The sequence below is a fragment of the Tupaia chinensis genome, unplaced genomic scaffold (genome assembly GCF_000334495.1).
Source record: "Tupaia chinensis unplaced genomic scaffold, TupChi_1.0 Scaffold000032_1, whole genome shotgun sequence".
Taxonomy (NCBI): Eukaryota; Metazoa; Chordata; class Mammalia; order Scandentia; family Tupaiidae; genus Tupaia; species Tupaia belangeri.
The window spans coordinates 254,777-281,079 of record NW_006159462.1 but is presented as its reverse complement, the minus strand read 5'-3'; the positions used below and the strand labels follow the sequence as shown (position 1 = coordinate 281,079).

Genomic DNA, 26,303 nt, shown 5'->3' with positions numbered 1-26,303 from the left:
AGCGACATAGCCATTATGCTAACTGCTGGTTCCCTGGGTTTTTAATCTTAGACATTCTGACTGGAGTTACGTGGTATCTCATTGCTGTTTTGATCTGCATTTCCCTTATGATGAGTGATGTTGAACATTTTTTATATGCCTTTTGGCTATTCGTATGTCATCTCTAGATAGTGTTTTTTTCAACTCATCCTCCCATCTTTTAATAGGGTCGATCATCTTTTTTCCAACCAGCTGCTTGAGTTCCTTGTGTATTCTGGTTATCAGTCCCTTATCTGATACATAATTTACAGAAATATTTTCCTATTCTGAAGGCTGTTGATTCACACTAATTACTGTGTCTTTTGACGTGCAGAAACTTCTTAGACTGACGTAATCCCACTTGTCTATTTTGGAGATTATTGACTGTACTTTGGAGGTCTTAAAAACACTGGGGAAACTGGGAGACATTGGGCTTGTTTTGTATTTTTAAGCAAAATTATGTATCTAATATTTTCTTCCTAATAAAGCTAATATACACCAAAATGGCCAAAATAAATGTTGATTCAGTTGAAAACAGTATCAAGAAGAATCTGGGACCCGCAGTTAGCGTAACGGCTATGTCGCTGGACTCCCATGTAGTCGACTGCGGTTCACGTCCCAGACCCGGTGGTTTAAAACTCACACCAGGTGTGTGTGCGTGCGTGCCCAAGATCCTGAGAGGAGAATGGAGGAGAAGGGATTGCAGCATGGCCATCCCTCCTGGGGGGTGATTTCTCGCTTTCTGTCTCTCTGTCTCTCTCTGTCTGTCTGGCGAGTGCACGCACCCTATAGCAAAAACCTCTCCAAAAAAAGAAAAAAAAAAAAAGAATCTAAGAGGAGTCCAGCAAGTATTTCAGATAAATCTATTTATGTAAAAGTTGAAACTGAATCTAGGAATCCAGTAAGATAACAGAAAATAATCTGGAACAATTTTTTAAAATACTATTTGTAAATCTAAATACATTAACTTACTACATAGTGACATTTGGGTTAATGATGCATGTATATGCAACACTGGTTCCATAAAATTAATAGGTTATACCATATAACCTAAATGCATAACACATTATACTACTTAAATTTGTGTACGTATAGTCTATGATATTCACATAACAATGAAATCACCTACAATGTTTTTCTCAGAACATATGTGTTTTTAATTGATACTTAACTGTATTTCAGTAAATCCAAAAACATGTTTCTTTCAAAATCAGGGAGCTACGCGTGACTCCATTTCAATAAAACATATCCAGATAAGTGGTAAAACTTTTCAAAGAAGGAAAATCTTGAACTGATTGTTTATTTCTCTGTATAACTAGAAATTAGTAGAATATGGAAGGAAGTGAGACTTTATTGACTGTATATCATGTTAACATTGTATAGGCTGGTGAAAAGGGTAGTTGTTTTTTTTTTGAAAGGTTTTTACTATAGGGTGTGTGTACTCGCCAGAAAGACATAGAGAGACAGAAGTGAGAAATCACCCCCCAGGGGGGGATGGACACGCCGCGATGGACACGCCTCAATCCCTTCTCCATTCTTTTCTCATGATCCTGGGCACACACTCACACGTGCCCAGTGTGAGTTCGAGCTACTGGGTCCGGGACTAAAACTGCGGTTCGCTACATGGGGGTCTAGCGATATAGCCTTTATGCAAACTGCTGGTCCCAAAAAAAGATAGTTTTTAGTGCCAGAATATGAAACATAATTAAATGGTGATTTGATATCATGAAAATGCATGAAATATGTCTTCATCATTTTAAAATACTTGTATTAAGTATGTCTTTATCATTGTAATGTATCTTTTTATTTTTGAGAGATTTTTTCCATAGAAAACAAGAGACAGAGAGACAGAGAGAAATCATCCCCCCCCTCCCCAAGGAGGGATGGTCATGCCACAGTCCCCGTCTTTAGAAAACGAGAGACAGAGAGAAATCATCCCCCCCTCCCCAAGGAAGGATGGTCATGCCACAGTCCCCTCTCCTCCATTCTCCTTTCACGATTTTGGGTACGGAGACACACGCATCCGGTGTGAGTTTTAAACCTCCAGGTCCAGGACGGAGACACACGCATCTGGAGTGAGTTTTAAACCTCCAGGTCCAGGACTTGTAGCATGGTTGACTATATGGGAGGCCAATGACATAACCATTATGCCATTTGCTGGTCTTAATCATTGTAAAGTATCTTTATTTAATAGCCTTTTATCCCCAATTTTTTTTCATTTTGGTAAAAACAACATAAAATCACCTTCTTAACTATTTAGGTACAAAATTCATTATTTTATTTTTTTTCTTTTGAGAGGTTTTTGCTATAGGGCATGTGCACTCGCCAGACAGACAGAGAGAGACAGAGAGACAGAAAGCAAGAAATCACCCCCGGGGGGATGGCCACACTGCAATCCTTCTCCTCTGTTCTCCTCTCGGGATCTTGGGCACGCACGCACATGCGCCTGGCGTGAGTTTTAAGCCACCGGGTCTGGGACGCGAACCGTGATCAACTACATGGGAGTCCAGTGACACAGCCATTACACTAACTGCTGGTCCCCCACTATAAATAGTTTTATATTAGATCTCTAGTTCTATCATCTTGCTGAAACATTATGCCCGTTTATTACTAATTCCTACTGGCTTTGGTGTGTCTGGTTTCACTTTCACTTGGGGTGCAGAAGCCTTTAAGCTGGTTTCTAGATTTCTCACAAATGAGATTTGTCCATGAATTGTTCAATTGTTGTTTTGTTGGGAGAAGGAGTGTTCAGAGCTTGCTATTCTAGAAGTGACATCTTCCCATTGTACTTAGCAGGTCCTTTATAGTGGAATTTTTTCCTAAATCAAAGTGGATTTATTGGATTGGATTAGATTTACTGTATTGGATTTATTGTTGGCAACATGATGCCTTTAATAGTATTAAGATAAAAGAATGAACCTCTTATAATTATTTTGCATAGGTTATTTTTAATATTCAGGTAATTCATATAAAGGTGCTCCTTTGTGGGGAGATAGTTCATTTTAACTTTTTGAAAAATATTCTATTTCTAAAATAGTTTTTGTATAAATAGCTATTGTGAGAATTTCATCAATATAATGGTCAATTTTGTTAGTCAATACATATTTTAATTACATTATTTTAATTATTTTTCCTTTTTGTTTTATGCTTGTAAGTTTTTCAGTTTAAATGACAAAATCATCAGATTTTAATATTCATTTTATTATATTCAAGCCATATGACACTTGCTCTCTCTCTGACTGTGTTCCTTTTATAGGAGAAGATAATGTCCTATTGACATTTGTATCTTCAGAACTTGTCCCTGTACTTGGTACTTGGTAATTAATAAATATCAAATTAATCTGACAAAATGGGAAAATCTTTTAACAATATAAAATTAAAAGGACACTGACATTATACACTGTCAGAAAAAAATCTGAAACTATTTTTATATTGTTTTTCTCTCCTTTTTATACTTACTCAATAACTTTAGTCCTCACAAAATATTATAATTCTATTTTGAATTAGACATACAGTTTTTTTATACTCTGTAAAAAAATAAGTTTACTATAGAAGTAGCTTTGTCAGTGTTCAACATAATATGCCCTTTGAATCCTTTTGATATCATCGGCTGTACCCCCACTTTGGTTCACATATTAGAGCATATGAATCAAAAAAGGCAGGGAGGTGGCATATCTCATCATTAAAGTACATCGCCACCATCAAGCATAGTACCTGGCTCAGGAGTAATTTGGTGAAATAAATAAATGTGAAAGACATTTCTGTACATTTGGAAGTACAGTACACCTCTGTCTTTGAGGTTTATTTTGCCTGTTGTGCAATAACAGCTTTGTTTCCCTCCTGGGTTGATGGGAATGTCTCTGTCATGTTGCCATCTACTTTAACCTGCCTTGCCATATCATTAGGTGTATCCTTAGTAACATAATAAAATTCTAAACATAGCCACATATCTCAGTAGCTGGCAGAGTGCAGACCTAATAATGATGTTAAACATTCTTTATAAAATTGATAGATCTTATACAAAGCATGGGCTCAATCAAGGGCAGGATTCCCCAGGGTGAAATCCACCTCCAGGTTGCCATCTGCATTTCAAATATTTTCTGATTGATTTGACTCTGGATGGGATTATTTTTTCAGGTTAAATATTTCCATTATCCTGCTTGATTTCCTTATAGATAGTGAAGTGGAGAATATAGTCTCATATTTTAGTCAATATGAAAATATAAGGCAGTAATACTGTAAAAGAGGGATGTAAGTACTTGTGAATACCAAATTTGAACTATGACCTTGCTAAAGTCTCTTAACATATTGCAAAAAATATATAGAAAGCTGCTTTTTAGACAAACCATATATATACATATTATTTTTTAAAGGTTTTTGGTATAGTTTGCATGTGCTCACCAAAGAGACAAAGAGAGACAGGGAGATTAAAGGTAAGAAATCTCCTCCCAGGGAGGATGGCCATGCTGCAATCCCTTCTCCTCCATTCTCCTCTCTCAGCATGAGTTTTAAGCTGCCGGGTCTGGGATTTGAACCATGGTTGACTATATGTGAGTCCAGTAATATAACCATTACACGATATGCTGGTCCCAAAATATATTTATCTTTAAAGATCCTTTTTTTTTTTTTTTGAGAGAGAGAGGTTTTTGCTATAGGGCACGTGCGCTCACCAGACAGACAGAGAGAGACAGAGAGAGAAAGCAAGAAATCACCCCCAAGGGGTGATGGCCATGCCACAATCCCTTCTCCTCTGGTCTCCTCTCGGGATCTTGGGCACGCACGCACAGGCACCCGGCGTGAGTTCCAAGCCACAGGGTCCGGGACGCGAACCACAGTTGACTATGTGGGAGTCCAGCAACATAGCCATTACACTAACTGCTGGTCCCTTAAAGATCCATTTTGAAATTGATTTTTACAAGAATTATGCACATAATTATTAAATAGAAGGTTAATATTTTTTTGCTGATCCTAAATCAGGCAGGTAATATATTACTGTCCTAGTTTTACACATGAAGCAGCTAAAATTCAGGGAGCTAATACAACTGCTTGAGTCCCTTCTCAGAGAATACTGATTATCAACAAAGAACGAGAGTACTGTAAAAACACTATGTAATATATAAGTTTTCACAAACAGAGCATACATTGTTTTTAATACATGCAAAGAGATACACTTAGATATTATTTTCTTAAAACAATATCCTAAAAAAATTTTTCTACTGTATATACATAGTTATGAAATTGTGTTGCTTTTACATGTCTTATATTGTTTTCACATTCTACGTAATGAGAATTATAAAGAAAGATTGCTATGAATGCAAGTTATTTATTTTTAGTGGAATAAAAAATATTTCCTTTTGAAAGTAAAAGTTTGTCCTAACAAATTTATTCCTAATTTTATTAAAACAGCCAGATAGAAGAACTCATTTGTTAGTAATAAATGCTACCATATAGAGTAAAATCACAAGCATAAAAAGTAATACAAAAAATTAAAAGATTTTATATTTTTGCTTGTTTATTTCTTATGTTGATGATTTTACTTTCTATCGTAAGTGTATTTTTAACAAAATCATTTTTATCTAGTCATTATAATAAACTACAAGTAAATTAGTAGTGACATTAATAGCATAGATAAAAATACTATACATAGTAAAATTTTTATTTTTTTACATTATAAATAAGAAAAATATAAATAATGTTGCAATGTTTTAGACATGGTATGGTGAGGAACCCATTATCTATCTAAGCATACAGGTTAAACAGGCATGTGAATAGAGTGGTCTAAAATTCAGTAGAAAATTTATGCCTGGATATATAAGTTTAAGGAGTATCAAGCTAAAAATTGTACTTAAAATCATGAAATTGGATGAATTTACCCAGAGAGAAATTGTAGAAAGAAGAGGGAAGAGCCTCCAGACCAGTCTCTGAGGTACATCAACCCTCAGTCATCAGGTTAGCAAGGTGGTGACAGCAGAAGATACCAGAAGAGAGCTGCAAATGAGTCAGAAAGAAAACCAGGATAAGCTGATGAATTAGAGACCAAGCAAAGAAAGCTTGAAAAATAACAAGTGAACGACAAATAGTGCTGAAAGGATCGGAAAGAAGGCACAAAAGTTACCATTGAATTTGGCAACTTACATTTAAAAACAGCAGGTTAGTGAAATAGCTTTTAAAAAGCTAATAATAAAACTGGAAACAGCTCTACAGAGATCTTCCTAGGTAAAAATGTTTTAATGGGCTTCTACTTAGGAAAGCAGAGATGAGAAATGCAGTTGGAAGATGGGAACGTAATGAATTTCTTGTGGAAAAAATGTCCTATTTTTATGCTATCAAGGATGATCCAGTAAAGAACTATAAACTGGTGTTTCAGAAAGTATGAGAAATCTTAGGAAGGCAGTGATTGAAAAATAAAAAAGAATTCCTTTTGTTTGTTTGTTTTCTCTTTTTAGTTTTGCCAGAGGACATATGTACTCACCTAAGAAAGATAGAGAGAGAAAAACCAACAAAAAATAAGAAAGCATCCCTCATGCTTTGGTCATACTGCAAGCCCTCCTCCTTCAATTCTCCTTCCTATCAGGATTTTGAGCACTTGCACATGTACTCAAATGATGCAGTTGGCCATGTGGGATCCAACCACCTCAATTACCATGTCACAGTAGAGATTTAATACCAGGACACAGGACCTAGGGTTGGCCATATATAGAAGAAGAGAATTTTCTGCATTGCAACAGAAAGATAAACAGATAACATGGAGGCAAACCCCAGTAGGTTGACTGATTTAGGGGTGGTAAGAAGAGGGTGCTTCTCTCTTATTTCTTCAACTAAAAAAAAAATCAGTTGGAGTGGAATTGCCCTTTCTATTATAATTAACTAAAAATATCATTTTGTATATATATATTTGGTATATATATATATGCTTAAACTTGGATATATATAAATTTCATTTTGTTATTCTTAATAACTACAAAAATCACCTTCATTCATTTTTATGCTTCCCTTTATAGTAAAAATAGCAGTAATTTTTTTTTGTAATAAAGACAATATTCTATTGAGCCTTTCTATTTCAAACTAGGTTTTGCACCCCCTCCCCATTCTTTCATTAATAAAACACTGTCAAAGTCTCACTAGTAGGATATGATTTTGTGTTATTATTTCTGGGAATAAAATAGGTTTTTACTGAGACAACATACCACAGTGGTTTAGCATCCTACTGTTTGAATTCAAATCTTAGCTCTGTTAAAAACAAGGACTTAATCTCTCTGAGGGTCCATTACCCATTTAAAATTGGGATAATATTATTATATGTTACAGGGACTTTGTGTTTTAGCTATAGAGGATAAACTTAGCTTCTGGCTAAGTTTTATGCTCTCCATAAAGAAAGAAACCTTTGTTACAATTATGTCATTCATGTCTAGTTTTAATTAGTTGCCTTTCATGTGGAACCTTTTCTTAGATACATAGACTTTATCAATGTAATACAACATATACAAATGGAATCCTACAGATAAAACTGGAATGCCAATATCCACATTTTTTAAAGTGAGACATTTATGTATTTGAAGTGTCATATTGTTTAAATTTTTAACTACTCCTATCAGAATGGCAGGTAGATATTTACTGTTCTGATTTTAAAGTGACACTTACAGATTAATAATGTGTTTCTGAACCTTCCCTGTAAGTAATTATTGAGTTTTATACCACAGTCAACACTTTGAGCATATTTTGTTATTACAAAGACCTTATCACTTTTATGTAAGAAATGTCCCTTGGACATGTTCTCATATTTGCTCCCTACATTAACTAGGAATGATTGTATGATGTTGGGAAAATTCTGTCTTTTTTTTTTTAGAATTATTTTTATTTAATTTTTATATCATTATCTTTTTTAAATTTTTCTTTAAGACACTAATGCTCACAAAGAGATACAGAGAGGAAGTGAGAAAATAAAATGCCAGGTCCAGAATGCAAACTGTGGTCAGCCATGTGGAAGTCCAGTATCTCAAACACACACCACCTGCTGGCCCCAATTCTCAGTCTTTTTAAGCATTTCTCATTGGGAAAATATGTATAGTAATAGTACACAGACTTCCTATGACTCAAATTAGATGTACTCATGACCTGTTGTTTTAAATGTGGAAAGCACCCCATGAATATTACTTATTAACAGAATTAACTACTCACATATACTTCTGTTTGTGTCTCCTTTCCCTGTGCCTATTATCATTTTCACTGATTAATCAATTGGTGTCCAAGCAGCCCTATATAGTACACTGGTTACGTCTGTACATTGGAAACCAAAGTTACCAGGCCAACTGCAGTGTGACAGTTGGCCCAAATGCCTGGAATACAAAAACAGCAAACAAATCCGCCCCCCCCACCACCAAAAAAACAAAAAAAAACAAAAAAACTCTGGGTACATAAGTGTGCTTGTTCACAATCCTGACATGATGGCAAAAGGGAGGAAAAGGGATTGCAGTGTCACCATGTCCTCTTGACAAATGCTTTCTCTCTCTAGAGAGAACACAAACGCCCTCTGGAAATTAAAATAGAAAAAGAAAATAAAAAGGAAAAAGAAAGAAAAAGTGGGAAAAATCCTGATGAATTAGAGACCAAGCAAAGAAAGCTTGAAAAATAACAAGTGAACGACAAATAGTGCTGAAAGGATCGGAAAGAAGGCACAAAAGTTACCATTGAATTTGGCAACTTACATTTAAAAACAGCAGGTTACTGAAATAGCTTTTAAAAAGCTAATAATAAAACTGGAAACAGCTCTACAGAGATCTTCCTAGGTAAAAATGTTTTAATGGGCTTCTACTTAGGAAAGCAGAGATGAGAAATGCAGTTGGAAGATGGGAACGTAATGAGGTTCGGTTTGTTCATTTCTTGTGGAAAAAATGTCCTATTTTTATGCTATCAAGGATGATCCAGTAAAGAACTATAAACTGGTGTTTCAGAAAGTATGAGAAATCTTAGGAAGGCAGTGATTGAAAAATAAAAAAGAATTCCTTTTGTTTGTTTGTTTTCTCTTTTTAGTTTTGCCAGAGGACATATGTACTCACCTAAGAAAGATAGAGAGAGAAAAACCAACAAAAAATAAGAAAGCATCCCTCATGGGGCTTGGTCATACTGCAAGCCCTCCTCCTTCAATTCTCCTTCCTATCAGGATTTTGAGCACTTGCACATGTACTCAAACGATGCAGTTGGCCATGTGGGATCCAACCACCTCAATTACCATGTCACAGTAGAGATTTAATACCAGGACACAGGACCTAGGGTTGGCCACATATAGAAGAGGAGAATTTTCTGCATTGCAGCAGAAAGATAAACAGATAACATGGAGGCAAACCCCAGTAGGTTGACAGATTTAGAGGTGGTAAGAAGAGGGTGCTTCTCTCTTATTTCTTCAACTAAAAAAAAAATCAGTTGTAGTGGAATTGCCCTTTCTATTATAATTAACTAAAAATATCATTTTGTATATATATATTTGGTATATATATATATGCTTAAACTTGGATATATATAAATTTCATTTTGTTATTCTTAATAACTACAAAAATCACCTTCATTCATTTTTATGCTTCCCTTTATAGTAAAAATAGCAGTAATTTTTTTTTGTAATAAAGACAATATTCTATTGAGCCTTTCTATTTCAAACTAGGTTTTGCACCCCCTCCCCATTCTTTCATTAATAAAACACTGTCAAAGTCTCACTAGTAGGATATGATTTTGTGTTATTATTTCTGGGAATAAAATAGGTTTTTACTGAGACAACATCCCCCAGTGGTTTAGCATCCTACTGTTTGAATTCAAATCTTAGCTCTGTTAAAAACAAGGACTTAATCTCTCTGAGGGTCCATTACCCATTTAAAATTGGGATAATATTATTATATGTTACAGGGACTTTGTGTTTTAGCTATAGAGGATAAACTTAGCTTCTGGCTAAGTTTTATGTATGCTCTCCATAAAGAAACCTTTGTTACAATTATGTCATTCATCTCTAGTTTTAATTAGTTGCCTTTCATGTGGAACCTTTTCTTAGATACATAGACTTTATCAATGTAATACAACATATACAAATGGAATCCTACAGATAAAACTGGAATGCCAATATCCACATTTTTTAAAGTGAGACATTTATGTATTTGAAGTGTCATATTGTTTAAATTTTTAACTACTCCTATCAGAATGGCAGGTAGATATTTACTGTTCTGATTTTAAAGTGACACTTACAGATTAATAATGTGTTTCTGAACCTTCCCTGTAAGTAATTATTGAGTTTTATACCACAGTCAACACTTTAAGCATATTTTGTTATTACAAAGACCTTATCACTTTTATGTAAGAAATGTCCCTTGGACATGTTCTCATATTTGCTCCCTACATTAACTAGGAATGATTGTATGATGTTGGGAAAATTCTGTCTTTTTTTTTTTAGAATTATTTTTATTTAATTTTTATATCATTATCTTTTTTAAATTTTTCTTTAAGACACTAATGCTCACAAAGAGATACAGAGAGGAAGTGAGAAAATAAAATGCCAGGTCCAGAATGCAAACTGTGGTCAGCCATGTGGAAGTCCAGTATCTCAAACACACACCACCTGCTGGCCCCAATTCTCAGTCTTTTTAAGCATTTCTCATTGGGAAAATATGTATAGTAATAGTACACAGACTTCCTATGACTCAAATTAGATGTACTCATGACCTGTTGTTTTAAATGTGGAAAGCATCCCATGAATATTACTTATTAACAGAATTAACTACTCACATATACTTCTGTTTGTGTCTCCTTTCCCTGTGCCTATTATCATTTTCACTGATTAATCAATTGGTGTCCAAGCAGCCCTATATAGTACACTGGTTACGTCTGTACATTGGAAACCAAAGTTACCAGGCCAACTGCAGTGTGACAGTTGGCCCAAATGCCTGGAATACAAAAACAGCAAACAAATCCGCCCCCCCACCACCACCAAAAAAACAAAAAAACAAAAAAACTCTGGGTACATAAGTGTGCTTGTTCACAATCCTGACATGATGGCAAAAGGGAGGAAAAGGGATTGCAGTGTCACCATGTCCTCTTGACAAATGCTTTCTCTCTCTAGAGAGAACACAAACGCCCTCTGGAAATTAAAATAGAAAAAGAAAATAAAAAGGAAAAAGAAAGAAAAAGTGGGAAAAATCAGCTTGTGTAAGGGTTACAATTTATAGTTGTATAACAGATTAAACACTTGATCATTCCCATTCTAGATTAACCTAAATACAGGGACCAGCAAATGGTGTAATGATTACATGGTTGGACTACCATGTGGTCGACCAAGGTTAGGTCTGGTGGATTAAAATTCAGGATAGGTGTGTGTGCATGTGTACACAAGATCCCAGGGAGAGAATGGAGGAGAAGGGATTGCAGCGTGGCCATCCCCTTGGAGGGTGATTTCTCACTTTCTGTCTCTCAGTCTCTGTCTCCCTGGCTAGTGCACGAGCCCTATAGTAAAAATCTCTCTTAAAAAAAAAAAAAGATTGATTAACCTAAATGTTAATAGCTACTCCTTTTGAAGTAAAAGACACGAGAAAATTAACTTATGTCAATTTCATAGGCTTTTTTGAGTCAAATCTAAAATACATTGGGATATTTATAGCATATAACGCTTTATTTCCTTTCCAGCATGGTCCTTTCATGACATCATTAGAAGTGAGACAAGAAGTTTGTTAAGACTTTCTTTGATATACTTTTTTAAAGCTTCTATGTTTAAAATAATTGAGAAATTAATTAATTGCAAAAGAAGTCCTTGTTCTATAGAACTATCCTATGTATTGTTCCTGAATAAGAGAAGATAGAGAAAATCAAATTTGTACTTAAAAATTAATATAACAGCAATAACAAAATACAAATAAGGATTAAATATTTTGAAAACTCTACTCTCCCAAGTGAAAACTAGTCATCAAATAAAAATTATTAATATATTTTAAAATATGTAACCAATACTTAATGTTATAACATTGTATAATTGATTTTAAAATTATGCTAATTATGTTAGGTTACCTCACTCCTAATTCCCAAGGAGTTTTAGCATAGTCCCTTAAATCATTATTTGTTTTGTTCAATGGTTGTAGTTTCTAGTTAATACAGAAAAGAAGAACAAATTAATGCTAAAATTATTATCATTTTGTCTATCCATAATTCAGAGTATAGCTAATATGGAGACTAAATGTTGAATGAGTGAAATAAATAACACTATAGTATTCACACCAAATAATTGTTCCTGTATGTATTTAACTAATTGCTTTTAGATCTCGAGTAATTCCAAGAGGAAAAAAATCCTTTGGTCTTTCATTAAACCTCATCGTTCTCTGATATACTTCAAATTCCTACTCTTAATTTGTTTCTTAATTAAAGGAAAAAGAAACAAGTGTTGACCACCTCCTTTCCTTCAAGTCAACCATCCAAAGCCACATGCTTATTCTCACATATTGTATATTAGCTGTCATATCAAAGGTTTCTTATTTTAGCTACTTGGTCCTACAATAAATTTTTAAACCTAGTAAATCTGACAAAAGACCAAAAACACCTTTTCTCACAGTTAAGACATGATGATACCAACTGCTTTCAATTCAATATGCTTTCCTAACATTGTTATACAGACACTTGAGAATAAGCTTACGGATTTTGCAGAAACAGAGTTCAGCACACAGAAAGCCTAAAAAAATGTTTTCCTATAATCGTTTATGTTATTCCAATTTTTAATTTTGAAAGCCATATAGTACATTTTACATTTATATCATTCTTTTCAATAAAAGTATCATAAATTAAATCTTGTATGTAGAAAATCACTCACCACTTGCAGAACATAAAACCATCCCTTAGGTCATTTTTAGTTCTGATAGAAGCCTTTCCAGGCAAATTGAGAAAAACTTAATGGATGAGTTTATTGCAATAAATATTTTGCAAAGATTACTTATCCATAGTGGGAGATTCTATCAGTTATTGCCCAGACCATGTGAGGCATAATGCTCTGGTTATTTTATGCTAAGGAATATTGATTAAAGAACAAGTTCACTAGACAACTAAAAACAAGTCCCTACCCATTCTTCAATATTCCCCTATAATATGTGTTATTTATAATTCTACTAACAAAAACCCGACTCACTCAAAAATAACTGACACATAGAGTTAATATATTTTAAAGATACATTTAGATTTCTTCCAGGTAAAGTTTTTCTATTTATGTATATAATCTCAACTTTTACAAATATTTTCATGGGTTTTGTTAGTTTTTTTTATTATCAGGCCAGCCAGATGACATGATGGTTAAGGTGGTGGGATCCCACATGGCCAACTGTCCTGTTTGAATTCTGGACCTTGTGGCCTGTTCCTCAAAGATCTACCAATAGAGCTACCATATGATTCAGTAGTTCCACTCTCGGGTATCTACCCAAAGGATAGATAATTACTCAGTCAGAACAATGCTTGCTCATCTATGTTTATTGCAGCATTATTCACAATTGCTAAGACATGGACCTAACCCAAATGTCTACAAACAGAGGAAGTGAAAAAGTGTGACACATATAAACTATGGAATACTACTCAGCCATAAAAACAAATAAACAAAACCAAAATCCTGGCATTTGATAGAAAGTGGACAAATATGGAAGATTTGTTGTTGATTTGAAATCCAGGCTATGAAAGAGAGACATTGTATGTCTCCATTCTACAAATGTATATATACCAACTATCTGCACTCCATGATGGAAACTGAAAGATTAGAGGATATAGAAGCATGAAAAATGATTATGGATACTGTAGACAGTGTGGAAAGAGGGTGAGAAATAGGGGAGAGTGAGAGGAAAGGAATCAAGGAGAAAAATATAGAGGCAAGAAAACACTTAAAGGAAATAGAAATGATTTATGATTTACTGTCTGTTTTTTTTGTTTTTTTTTGAGAGATTTTTGCTATAGGGCACGTGCGCTCGCCACACAGAGAGAGACAGAGAGACAGAAAGCAGGAAATCACCCCTCAGGGAGGATGGCCATGCCACAATCCCTTCTCCATTCTCCTCTTGGGATCTTGGGCACGCACGCACATGTGCCCGGCGTGTTTTAAGCCACCGGGTCTGGGACGCGAACCATGGTCAACTATGTGGGAGTCCAGCAACATAGCCATTATGCTAACTGCTGGTCCCAGAAATGATTTGTTGTCTGTTGATAGCATGTATATCTTCAACTGGTCTGGTGTGAAGTACATTCATATTGGGTAAATTTACTTTACAGGCTATAGTGATATATAGTGACTCAATGTATAAAATAAATTTAAGTAATTATAAAAAGAAAAAAGAGGGAGAGAAAAACATATCTGTAATTTGTGTCTCTGTACCCATAATCCCAAGAGGAAAATGGAGGAGAAGGGATTGCAACATAGATATTCCTTCTGGAGGGTGATTTCTCTCTCTCTCTCTCTCTCTCTCTCTCCCCTCCTTCTCTCTTTCCTTCTCTCTCCCTCTCCAGCTAGTGCACACACCATTTAGAAAAATTTATTTAAATAAATAAATAAGTAAAGGGGAGAAGTTTGTTTTCTAGGACAGATATAGATAGGAAAGACAGTCTAATTTAAGGTTTCAGGATATGAACTCAGACAGACTGGGGTTTAAATCTTGGTTTTGCACTCTATAATTTATGTAAATTATAGGGCAGGTTCCTTAACCTCCTTAAACTTTAGTTTCTTTACCTCTAAAACAAGAATAATAATAGCACTTGACCGATACAGTTGTTAGGAGAATTTAAGAAATTATAAATGAAAGTTCCTGGCCATTGCTCAGTAATATTACCTTATCAGTAAAAGGAAGCAAACTGTTTAATATTTCTGGTAATTAGCAGAAGAATATACTAGATTCAGAGTTAAAGCACTATATATTGCTTTATTTAAGTAGTTGGTAAAATGACATTTGAAGTCATTTTTCGAGATTTTATAAAAAGGTAATCCTTTGATATTTAATTCTTTTTTTTTTTTTGGAGAGATTTTCACTATAGGTCGCGTGCGCTCGCCAGACAGACAGAGACATAGAGACAGAAAGTGAGAAATCACCCCCCAGGGGGGATGGTCACGCCGCAATCCCTTCTCCTCCATTCTTCTCTCGGGATCTTGGGCACGCACGCACATGTGTCTGGCGTGAGTTTTAAGCCACCAGATCCAGGACGCAAACCATGGTCGACTATGTGGGAGTCCAGCGACATAGCCATTATACTAACTGCTGGTTCCCTTGATATTTAATTCTTTTAAAAAGTAACCTCTCTCCCTTTAAAAAAGTAATTGTTTAAAAATTAATTCCTTCAGAAATGTAAATGCATATATATAAATATATATATATAAAATCATTTGTTGTTACTTGTATTCTTCTGAAGCTTATTTCTTCCATAAGAGAGTTTTGCTACAACCAAGTTTGCTCGATAGATTAATATATTAATTGATGTATTGATTACTAAGTCTATCAATCAATTTATTGATCTATTTATCTACCTGTACACCTACTTACATACCTCTGTACCTACCTACCTATCCACTAGAGCTGTGCACAATAGAAGCCATATATTACCATTGTCACTGTTGCTCAAATTTAAAGTCTGTTTGCTTGCACTTTAGACTGCTAATTTCTTTGTATTCCCATCACCTAGTACAAAACCTGCCGTATAGTAAGTTAGTAAGTGAATAAGTGAGTGAATATTGCTTATAATCTAGCAATTTGAGTCATTACTTTAATATGTACAATATTGGGAACCAGCAGTTAGCGTAATGGCTATGTCGCTGGACTCCCACGTAGTCGACCACAGTTCGCGTCCCGGACCCAGTGGCTTAAAACTCACGCCGGGCGCGTGTGCATGCGTGCCCAAGATCCCGAGAGGAGAATGGAGGAGAAGGGATTGTGTTGTGACCATCCCCCCTGGGGGGTGATTTCTCGCTTTCTGTCTCTATGTCTCTTTCTGTCTGGCGAGTGCACACGCCCTATAGCAAAAAAACTCTCAAGAAAAAAAATATATGTACAATATTATAAATATCTTTTACAACTGCTGAATCTTGCATTTATGAGTATAGTTTAATAACTTAAAGGAAAAATTTAATAGGTTTTTGTTTTCATACTTTATTGGCATATACTTTAGGGTAAATCTACTTCCTGATAATGAAAAATATTTTTTCCAGTAACCTGAATAATTGGAATTAACTCTACTAGTAAATGTGGCAAATACTGTGTATAATTTTTTTATAACGTATCATGATGCCCTTGAAATCCATTCAAATTGTGTGTGAATGATACCTTTCTATTGCTGAGTAATTATTCATGGACTAGATTTATCACAACTGTTCAATTGTTGAAGGACATTTTGAGTCTTCCTACTTCTTAGTTACTATGAATAAAGCTACTGTGAACATCTGTGTATAGAAGTTTATATGAACATAATTTTTTCCCCTCTGGAATGTATGTCCAGGAGTACAATTGATGGGTTTTATAGTAAACACGTATTAGTTTTGCAAGGAAATGCCATAATCCTTTCCAGAGTGGCTACATATTACATTCCCGTCAACAATGTATGAGTACGAGGGACCAGCAGATGGCATAATGGATATGCTGCTGGACTCCCACATGGTCGACCACAGTTCGAGTTCTGGATCTGGCAACTTAAAACTCATTCCAGGTGCCTGAGCGTGGTGCCCAAGGTCTGAAGAGGAGAATGGAAAAGAAGGGATTGCAGTATGGCCATCCCTCCTGGGGGGCAGGGGTGATTTCTTGCTTTCTGTCTCTCTGTCTCTCTGTCTAATACACGCACCATATAGCAAAAGTTTCTAAAAATATACATATTAATAGGAGTAATTCAATTTTGTCCATAATCTTGGCAGCATTTGTGTTGTTTATGACACACACACAGACAAACACACACACACACAAAGTGTATATAATATAAATTATTATTTGAGCTAACCTGATAAGTATGCAGTAATATCTAATGGTTTTTATTTTGCATTTCCCTAATAGCTAATTATGTTGAACATCTTTTCATGTGCTAACCTTTCACTGAAATGTCTTTTGCACATTTTGCAATTTACTTGATTGTAGGTTTTCTTCTCTTCTTTTTTAAGTTGAGTTCCGAAAACTCTTTGTATATCTAGATAAAAGTCTTTTGTTTAATAAGTTCCATACAAATATTTTCTCCTACCATGCAGCTATTTTTTCATCCTCTTCACAATATCTTTCATACAGCAGCTAATAATTTGATTAAATCTAATGTTTAATTTCTAAGATGTTATCTGCTTCTTCAAATAAGTTAGCACACACATTATTCTACAAATAACAAAAAGCATTCATTGTGCAGATGTTTTAAAGTTAACTGAAGTATTTTTAAAGTTAATTTTCTAAAAACATGTAGATATGTGAAAGATGCTATACCTTGCACTTTACAGTTTGGAACTTTGAAATTGATTTTGGTTTTACCTCTGTCTTTTAACAGGCTCTGTTGCCACTGCATGTCGTGACCCAGGAGTTCCCATGAATGGGACTCGAAATGGGGATGGAAGAGAACCTGGGGACACTGTCGTTTTTCAGTGCGACCCGGGATATGAACTTCAAGGAGAGGAAAGAATAACTTGTATTCAGGTAGAAAATCGATACTTCTGGCAGCCCAGCCCACCAGTCTGCATAGGTATGAATTACAGAACAGTTATAATTTTATATAAGTATAAAACAGGGATTAAAAACTGATATTGATGTTATTAATTAAGAACTATATTTTATATTAGATTCATATTGGAGTCTCAGATTTTAGAAACCATGAACCTAAAAATATATACAAAATTTTGTCGATAAATGATCATTATTTTTTCCATAGGGTAAGTATCTATAATTTTATTAGATTCTCAGTGGTCCTAAGATGATAAAAAGGTTACCAACTGAAAGTTCTTTAAAATGCTGATCTCTCTTTACTCTATATATTGAGCTATCCATTGCCTTTAAACTTAAAACAGTGACTTCATACCCTATATTTTAATGAGTCATTGTGATCTTGGTTCTGGAATGGTTATTTCCTCTAAGAAAATTTTATCATAAGCTATGTTAGGGTTTCAAAGTTTGACTTTCTATTAAATTTAGAGAGTTGAAAATAACATCAGTTTGTGTTATAATGATCTGAGGAGCTGTAGCAGCTTGGTTCATACTCCCACCTGTCCACAGGATATTCCCATGTTCGCTACTTAGAACCCTAAGTCAGACTAAAAACATTAAGCTCTGAATTATTTCTGTACTGGGTCAGAGAAAACTTTGGAGGTAGGTACCCCTTTTGGAATAAAAATGGTGAGAAATAATTAACTAGTTTAATCTGAGTTCTTCTTGAAAGTTTTTGCCATAGGGCATATACACTTTCCAAAGAGAGACAGTGAGAGGGAAAGTGAGAAATCACCCCCCAGGGAGGATGACCATGCCACATTCCCTTATCTTCCATTCTGCTTCTGGAATTTTAGACACATCTGGACATACACCTGGCATGATTTTCAATCCCTGGGATTTAGACTCAACCAAGGTTGGCCCTATGGGAGTCCAGTGCCCTAACCACATTCCACTTGCTGGCCCCAATGTTAAATTTTTTGGTCAGGTGTTTTAATATTGAGTCATTTTGAGTTTACAATACATTTTGACCAAACTATGTTTTCTCTACTCCAGATTTTATTTATTTATATATTCTCTTTTATATTACACTCTCAACACAAGAAAATTCTATATATTATTCATCATCTTGTTTTACATAGCATTAGGCACATACAAATTTAGCATGCTTTAGAGAGAAAACCTTATTTTTGTTCATCTATACCCAGCTCACAAATACATTCTCAATATAATTTAGCAGTGATTTATTTCTGAAAGTCACATGGAAATAGGAAGAGAGTTCAGTATCTCAGACCGAAGCAAGCAAATTGAAGCATTCAATTATTCAGATTTATTTTACCCTTTCTTGTAACTTCTCATGCAAAAGTCACAAAATCAAATTCATTAGTCATTCCAAGTGTCCCAGGCAATGTTCTAAACTCTAGGGATTCAGCAATAAAACAAGTCAACAAAGTTGTTTTGAATCTACTTTCTAATGAAATAAAAACTAAAATAATCTGAATTCTTACCTCACTTTTTTTTTAAAATTTGGTTTAATATGTTGGAATTAAAAAAAAAAAAAAAAAACCACTAAAATAAAGTTCAAACTAAATGTATCTACAACCCAAAGAAAGTGATAAACAGTTTTAGATTGCTTCTGTTCACATTGATGCAGATGACAAGGAGTAAATTCTTGGAGGTTTTTTTTTTTTTTTTAAAGCACAAAATAAGAGCATAGCTTGAGTCCATTCATATTTAACCATAGATTTAATCATAGCTCTCTTTATATTTTATTTCCTTTCTACAGTTATGATTTTCCTCATGCATTGTTGAAAGATTCTAGATCATCAAATATCAGTTAATATTAATGCATTTTCATACATATATATATATATACATTTATAAAAACAGAAAAAAATGGTTAAGAAACTTTTCCAAAGAGACTGAAACAATGAATTAAATGTTTTCTTTGTATTTTTCACGTTTGTTTACCATACATTTACCCTGAAAAATTCCAGTTCAATTAAAATTCCACATTTTTAGTTCATTGGAATTTGACTGGATATCTCTTAAAGAAAATCTTTATGTAAAGAGGAAATAATAGAACACCACAGACTTATTCTAGGACTTCTTGTTTTATAGTGGTTCTTAGATCTGATAGCATAGTGTATTTATTAGTATTACCAGAAGGGCATATTGTCAATGCTTTTATGTAAATCCTAATCTGTTAAACAGCTTTGTATTGAAATTCTAGAAAACACTGAATCCCAAAATGCAAAAGATTAAAGCATTTTGAGATAGGCTGTTATAAAATTCCATTTATAGGCAAGAATATGCTTTAGCTAGCAATTCCTATTTCTAGAAAAAAAATGAGTACTAAATCTTACTTAAATTACGCAGGTTGAGAAACTTTTTGTATAGATTATGGTAGTTGTATTATTTTTTTGGTAGGAAAAGATAGCTTGAGGAAAAGATATGCATTAGAGCTTTTCTGAGGAAGAAAATAGCCTTAAAAAAAATGAAGTCTGAAAATTGCTAAGGCTGCAGAAAGCTTGACCTCTGAAACTGATAAGAAAGAACTCCATGATTGGAAATACTATGCCAAAGATTAAACTCTGAACTTTTTAGAAACTCTATAAGTCTGTGTCTCAGACCCTGGAGCATAAGACATTTTGCTTGCATGTTAAAGTAGTCAGCCTTATAGCTAGCACCAAACAGAAGGACGTCATCTTTAAGAGAGTTAATAGAATTCATTCCAACAAAATTGACAGTGTGAAGATTACTTTGACATTGCCTGAGGGGAAGTGGCAGCACTGGATATGAAGGTAAATAACAAAGACATAAGCGTGGGTGGGCTATTGAGAAAGATAGTTGACAAATAAAATTGAATTGAACAAAAAAAGTAAGAATACTGTATAATAATTATCATTAGTCAATGCCCATATAACCATCTCAAAAGAAACTACACTAAAAAGAAATCATTAATGACAGAATTCCATGAAAATTAGCTAAACATTTCTTTTTTCTTTTCTTTTTTTTTTTTTTGGAGAGTTTTTTTTGCTATAGGGCGCGTGCGCTCGCCAGACAGACAAAGAGAGACAGAGAGACAGAAAGCGAGAAATCACCCCCAGGGGAGATTGCCACGCCACAATCCCTTCTGCTCCATTCTCGTCTCAGGATCTTGGGCACACATGCACATGCGCCCGGCGTGAGTTTAAGCCACTGGGTCCGGGACTCAAACCGCTGTCGACTACGTGGGAGTACAACGACGTAGCCATTACGCTAACTGCTGGTCCCAGCTAAATATTTTTAATACACTAGTATCTTTTGGTTATATTTTGGATGCTTTGTGATTAAATGTATAAAATAGAAAGACATTTCTAAATGCTACTAAAAAGAAACTATATTAAAAAAAACTATTCTACCCACAGTGTTTGGGATTTGCAAATGTCAAATATGTTTCTGTTTATCTTACTGGCTAATGTAGATTTTCAAAGCCAATTATAGCATTGAAATATGTTGGGAAAATTTTATTGAATAATTTAAATAATATAATAAAACACTTCTCAAGGATCTTATGCCCAAATTATAATATAATTGTGGACACTCAACAGTAAGATACTTTAAAACATAGGTAATGAAGTTGCCTATATCTTTTTTGGTAAATGTATACATACGTAATGTTTATATGTATGTATGTATTTCTATTCATTTTCTAATGAAAGATCAACACTCCTAGTAAAAAAATAAGTAAAATTGAAACAAGCTGAATTTCTCCTTCATTCTCTGAAATGTTATAAGCAGTATCATCACCTTAGTCACAAAAGCTATTTTTCTCTCAGTCCAGGCTTTTATGCATGTTTGTACATATATGCATTTTCTATGACATATTTTTTATATTCATATATTTGCAAAGCCCCAAAGGCTAAGTATGCAGTTATTTTTATCAGAACAGCACTAGCAATTCTACATATATTTATAAAAGATGTAGTGTATGCTGAATTCCAGGTATAAAATAGCATAGAAGACACAGTATTTTACTTACAAATTACTTGTAAATGCTGATGTCTGAATGGAGTATTTTAATAAAATATGGCAAGAGAAATAATGCAGATGAGCAGAAGTTGCTATGAATACCAGAGTGGGTTGGAGAGAGCTGAAACAGAGCCCAGACTCAGGTCTTACAGGAAAACATCCTGGAGACAATGATTAATCTAAAGACATAAATAAGAGTTACATAGAAGGAACAAAACATTTCAGGAAGAAGAAACAGCATTAGCAAATCATAGAAGCACAACGAACTATAAGCAGTCTGATAATATTTGAGTATCACTTATGATTCTAAAGTGATAGTTGATAAGACTGGAAAGGTCATATGGGTAAACTTAGCAAAGCTGCATGGAAGTTAGGGCATTATCTTTCAGGCAATGTGAAATAACTGTAGAATTTTTTGCCTGAGCAGAGTGTGATTACATGTTTTTACTGAAAGACTAACTGGGGGAAACTTGATTACATTAAAGGGAGCCATGACAGAATTTCTAGACAGAGATATGAATCACCTAAAAAAATGTGGTAGTAGGGAAGGAAAGAAGGGTAGATAGTGAGACTGACTCTTGGCAAGGCTTCTTTATAGGTTGGATACAAGGAAAAAACAGAAGAATCTTAGGCCTCTTGACTTGGGAATGTAAAAGGATGATAGACTGATCAAACATTGGGTTGTCAGAAAAGTCATGATGCATTTTTGCAAAGGAAAACATAGAAAAAATACAACATGACTTTTCCAAGAGTCCAATAATTTATGAGAGCAGGAAAGTAAAGAATTCAATTTGAGGTTTGGTTATTAGGATAATCTATCCTTAATGTACCCATAAACTACCAGGTAGAGAGATCCAGTAAACATTTAGGGATATGCTTTAGGATTCAGCAGAGGAATTTGTAGGAGATAGAAAACTAAGTCATTAGAGTATTAAAAAATGTAAGATAAAGTGAAGCATTTAGGTATGGTCAATAAAGAAAATTGTAAAAGAGTAAAACTTAGGAGGACCAGGTAAGTGACTCAAGAGAACACTAGCATTTTTAAATGAAGAGATAAAATAAGTGAATGAATGACAAGAAAAATAAGATCTGTGCAAAGATACTAAAAGAAAATTAGAAGTGGCAGTCCAGAAACTATTAAAGTAAATTCAAGGGGAAGATTAACATCTGAAGTGATTAGATACTGGAGCCAGTCACCGGTGCTGATTAAGGCAGAGGGATCCCACATGGCTGACCATGAATTTTGAGTCTCAGAAAAGCAGCTTGTGAAACACATTGGGTCTGTGTGCTTGTGTACACAAAATCCTCAAGGAGGGAGAAATGGAGAAAAGATTGTGGCATGGCCATGCCCCTATTGGGGGGTAGGGGTGCTTTCTCACTTACCTTTTGTTTTGTCTCTCTCCTTTGATTAGCATACACATCTTCTGGCATATTTTTTTTAAAGACTGTAGATTTAAAGAGAAAGATAAAGGCAGAAAAGTCTCCATTATATTTGTAAATACAAAAGTCATATAATGATGAGCTCTTTGTATTGGGGCAAGGTGACAAGGTGGTTGAGCAATGGCTGAGTAGAGAATGAGATGTGGAATGGACCTAATACATATAGTCTCTAAGTAATAAAAAGATTATTGTATTTCTCTAAATATACTTTAAAATAAAAACGATTCTAAATCTTAACATTTTTTTTTCATGGTGAGTAATTAGGCCTGCTTTCTTTTTTTAATACAACACTAGAAATGGTGTTTCCCGCTTGTGGTGTTTTGGTGACCTGCTTTGCTAATCACCTTAGTCTGTCTATAGGTAAATATAGCCTATAGGCACAGAAACCAGCTATGCCTTTAGACTTCCATTTCAAAAAACTTAGTTGTGGGACCAGCAGTTAGCATAATGGCTATGTTGCTGGACTCCCATGTGATTGACAGTGGTTTGAGTCCTGGACCTGGTGGCTTAAACTCACGTCGGGAACGTGTGTGTGTGCCCAAGATCCCGAGAGGAGAAGGGAGGAGAAGGGATTGTGGCATGACCATCCCCCCACCCCGGGAAGTGATTTCTCCCTTTCTGTCTCTCTGTCTCTCTGTCTTTCTGGTGAGCGCACGTGCCCTATAGCAAAAACCTCTCAAAAAAAAAAAACAAAAAAAAAACTTAGTTGTATCAAGTAAGAAATAAATCAAAACTTAGTAGGGAGAGACTTCTATGCAGGAAGGATTACTGTGAAGGTACATGTAGTTGCGGGGAGGGGAATACTATTGCAGTAAAGAGAACAATTGTTTTATTTTTAGTATAAAATAGATTTGGACAGGTTTGCAGGTTAAGAGGAAGTTCAAGAGAGTAAGGAATACAATTAATATTTTAAAAGTTTCGTAGAAGGGAGAGAGATTATGTGACTAGGTTCAGGTTGTTATTTTGTTATGCAGGACCTTTTATCCTTTGACTATAAGAGAATTTTCAGGAGACATTTTAGTTTGGAGAGGGAGAACTGCAGAATGATAGGATAGCTCATATCTAATCATTTGATAATAAACTGAAAATATATACAGATGATAAGCAGGCAGTGGTGAATAAATTAAGTCTGAGCAACTAAATATTCTGCATATAGCACGAGCTGCAGTCATCCTCTAAAAGTGACTGAGGCTCTGAAATAAAGGTAGCAAAGGACCACAGAGGAATGTAACATGGATATCTGTAGTTTACTTGCCAGAATTACCAGATAGTAATGATGATTTTGCATATTGAGACTCAGGCAAATAACAGAGATGCTGAAACATTATTAGAACCAAAATTCTCCCTCCTTCCCAAACTGGTTTTATGCTGTCAAAATAATCTGTATATCTTAAAATTGGAAGGTAACATTTACCTCAGAAAACAAGAGTTTTACAACCCCGAAAGGAAAAGAATGCTGGTGTCCTAATTATGTGTAGCTGAAATTGTGAGAATGTGAGAATCCCAATCTCCCCTTACTTTTCCACTCTACCACCAGGGACCTCCATATCTATGTTTACTTCCTTAGTTTTTGAAGATGTCAATTCTGTGTGTAATATATTATGTTTTGAACATGAACTGTCACTGTGACTTCAAGAATAATCCCCTCAAGTAACTATTCTTGGAACTTCACTGACATTTTTCGAACGCCTGCACTGAAGTGTTACAGAAACCTTTGTTTGGGGCTGTATCAATAATAACTGCAGTAACTGCCTATTTTTGTGAATAGCTCAGGCAACTACAATTTAGGACTATATTAATATTTGACATAAATTTTTATTATAAAGTAATTTATGTTCTCAGATAATTGTCCATTCTCACTCTTTGTTATTAATTTTTTGTTCATGAATACATACCAGGGAAGACATGAAAATGAATCAAATATCTCACTGTTCCATTTATTATTAGAGGGTTTTTTTGTGTGTGTAATTTTTAATCATCAGATTTTCTCTAGTAACTAGAGGGGAACCTTCTCTACCCATCTTCCTAATGCTTTTATTTTACATGAAATAAAACAGTAATATAAAGAGGGAGAATATATATGCAATTATTTTCTTCTCCCTTGAAGCTAGTAAAGCAGGTAAAGTCAGTGTAACTATGATTATATGTGTGTATCCAATGTTGTAATGGTCTCTATTGAAAGACCCTCAGTATCTAAGGGCTTGGTACTGTGGAAGTCAGGTCAGGATGAAACCCCATAAGCCCTTTAGAGAAATATTTTCTTAAGTATTGATAACTAACACACTTTATTAATCTCTTAAGAGTTTTCTCGTTTGTTTCTTTAAATTAAAGCACCCTGTGGAGGCAATTTAACAGGATCTTCAGGCTTTATTCTTTCGCCAAACTTCCCTCATCCATATCCGCACAGCAGGGACTGTGACTGGACCATCACTGTCAATGCAGACTATGTTATCTCTTTGGCATTTATCAGGTAAGTTCTTGTATGGTTTCTCATTAATAAAGGATTCTTTGGTTATTTTTGCTTTAGCATTTGCACTAAACAAATGTTTACTTCGATACATGATATTTTTATTATTTTTTCTAATACTTTCCAAGTCTTACATAATAGTTAAAAAGTTTTGAGAGTGGGTGAGAGCCTTCACTAGACCCCAGTGCAGGGGTAACATATTAAAGTTTGAGATCACGAAGATCGATCTCTTTATAGCATTTCCTTCTCTGTCTTTACCCTCACTGGTTCAATAATATCAGTTATTCCTAAGTTTCATGATTAAAAAGTCAGTACTTGAAATTTTTCTCTCACTTGTGCACCAGCCAAAACTTTTATGACGCATCTAAAACCAGTAGGTGCAGTACTACAGTGAGGCTTAGAAAGACACATATTCCTGACTGCTCTCCTTTCTGGTGATAAATAAAAAGTTTATGTACCATTTCTGTATAATTTATCAGCAGATTTTGTCTCATCACAATTTACATGGGAACATTTCAAAATTTACATTTGTTGCTTAGCAGTGTAGTTTGCAGGGTTAGCTTAGTACTGGAGATGTGAGGATGCTCCTTGTGTGGCAAAAATACTGTAGGAAACCTAGCTTTGCAACTCTCATCTGTGTTACTTGGCTAAGCTATTTATTTAATGACTCTCCCTTTTCACAGACAGAGCCAGTAGGTGGTATCACAAATCTGCCCTTCCCTCTTTCC

General features: G+C 34.7%; 1 protein-coding gene across 1 annotated transcript in view; it reads left to right on the top strand.

Moving 5' to 3' along the window:
- Positions 1–26,303, top strand: part of CSMD3 (CUB and Sushi multiple domains 3) — a gene marked incomplete at its 3' end in the record, with an annotated part of 1,277,483 nt that overhangs the window by 996,523 nt on the left and 254,657 nt on the right. Inside the window, exons 28-29 of the mRNA XM_027771421.1 lie at positions 17,506–17,697; positions 25,440–25,578. Coding sequence (XP_027627222.1) covers positions 17,506–17,697; positions 25,440–25,578 — 331 coding nt within the window. The remainder of the gene's footprint in view (positions 1–17,505; positions 17,698–25,439; positions 25,579–26,303) is intronic.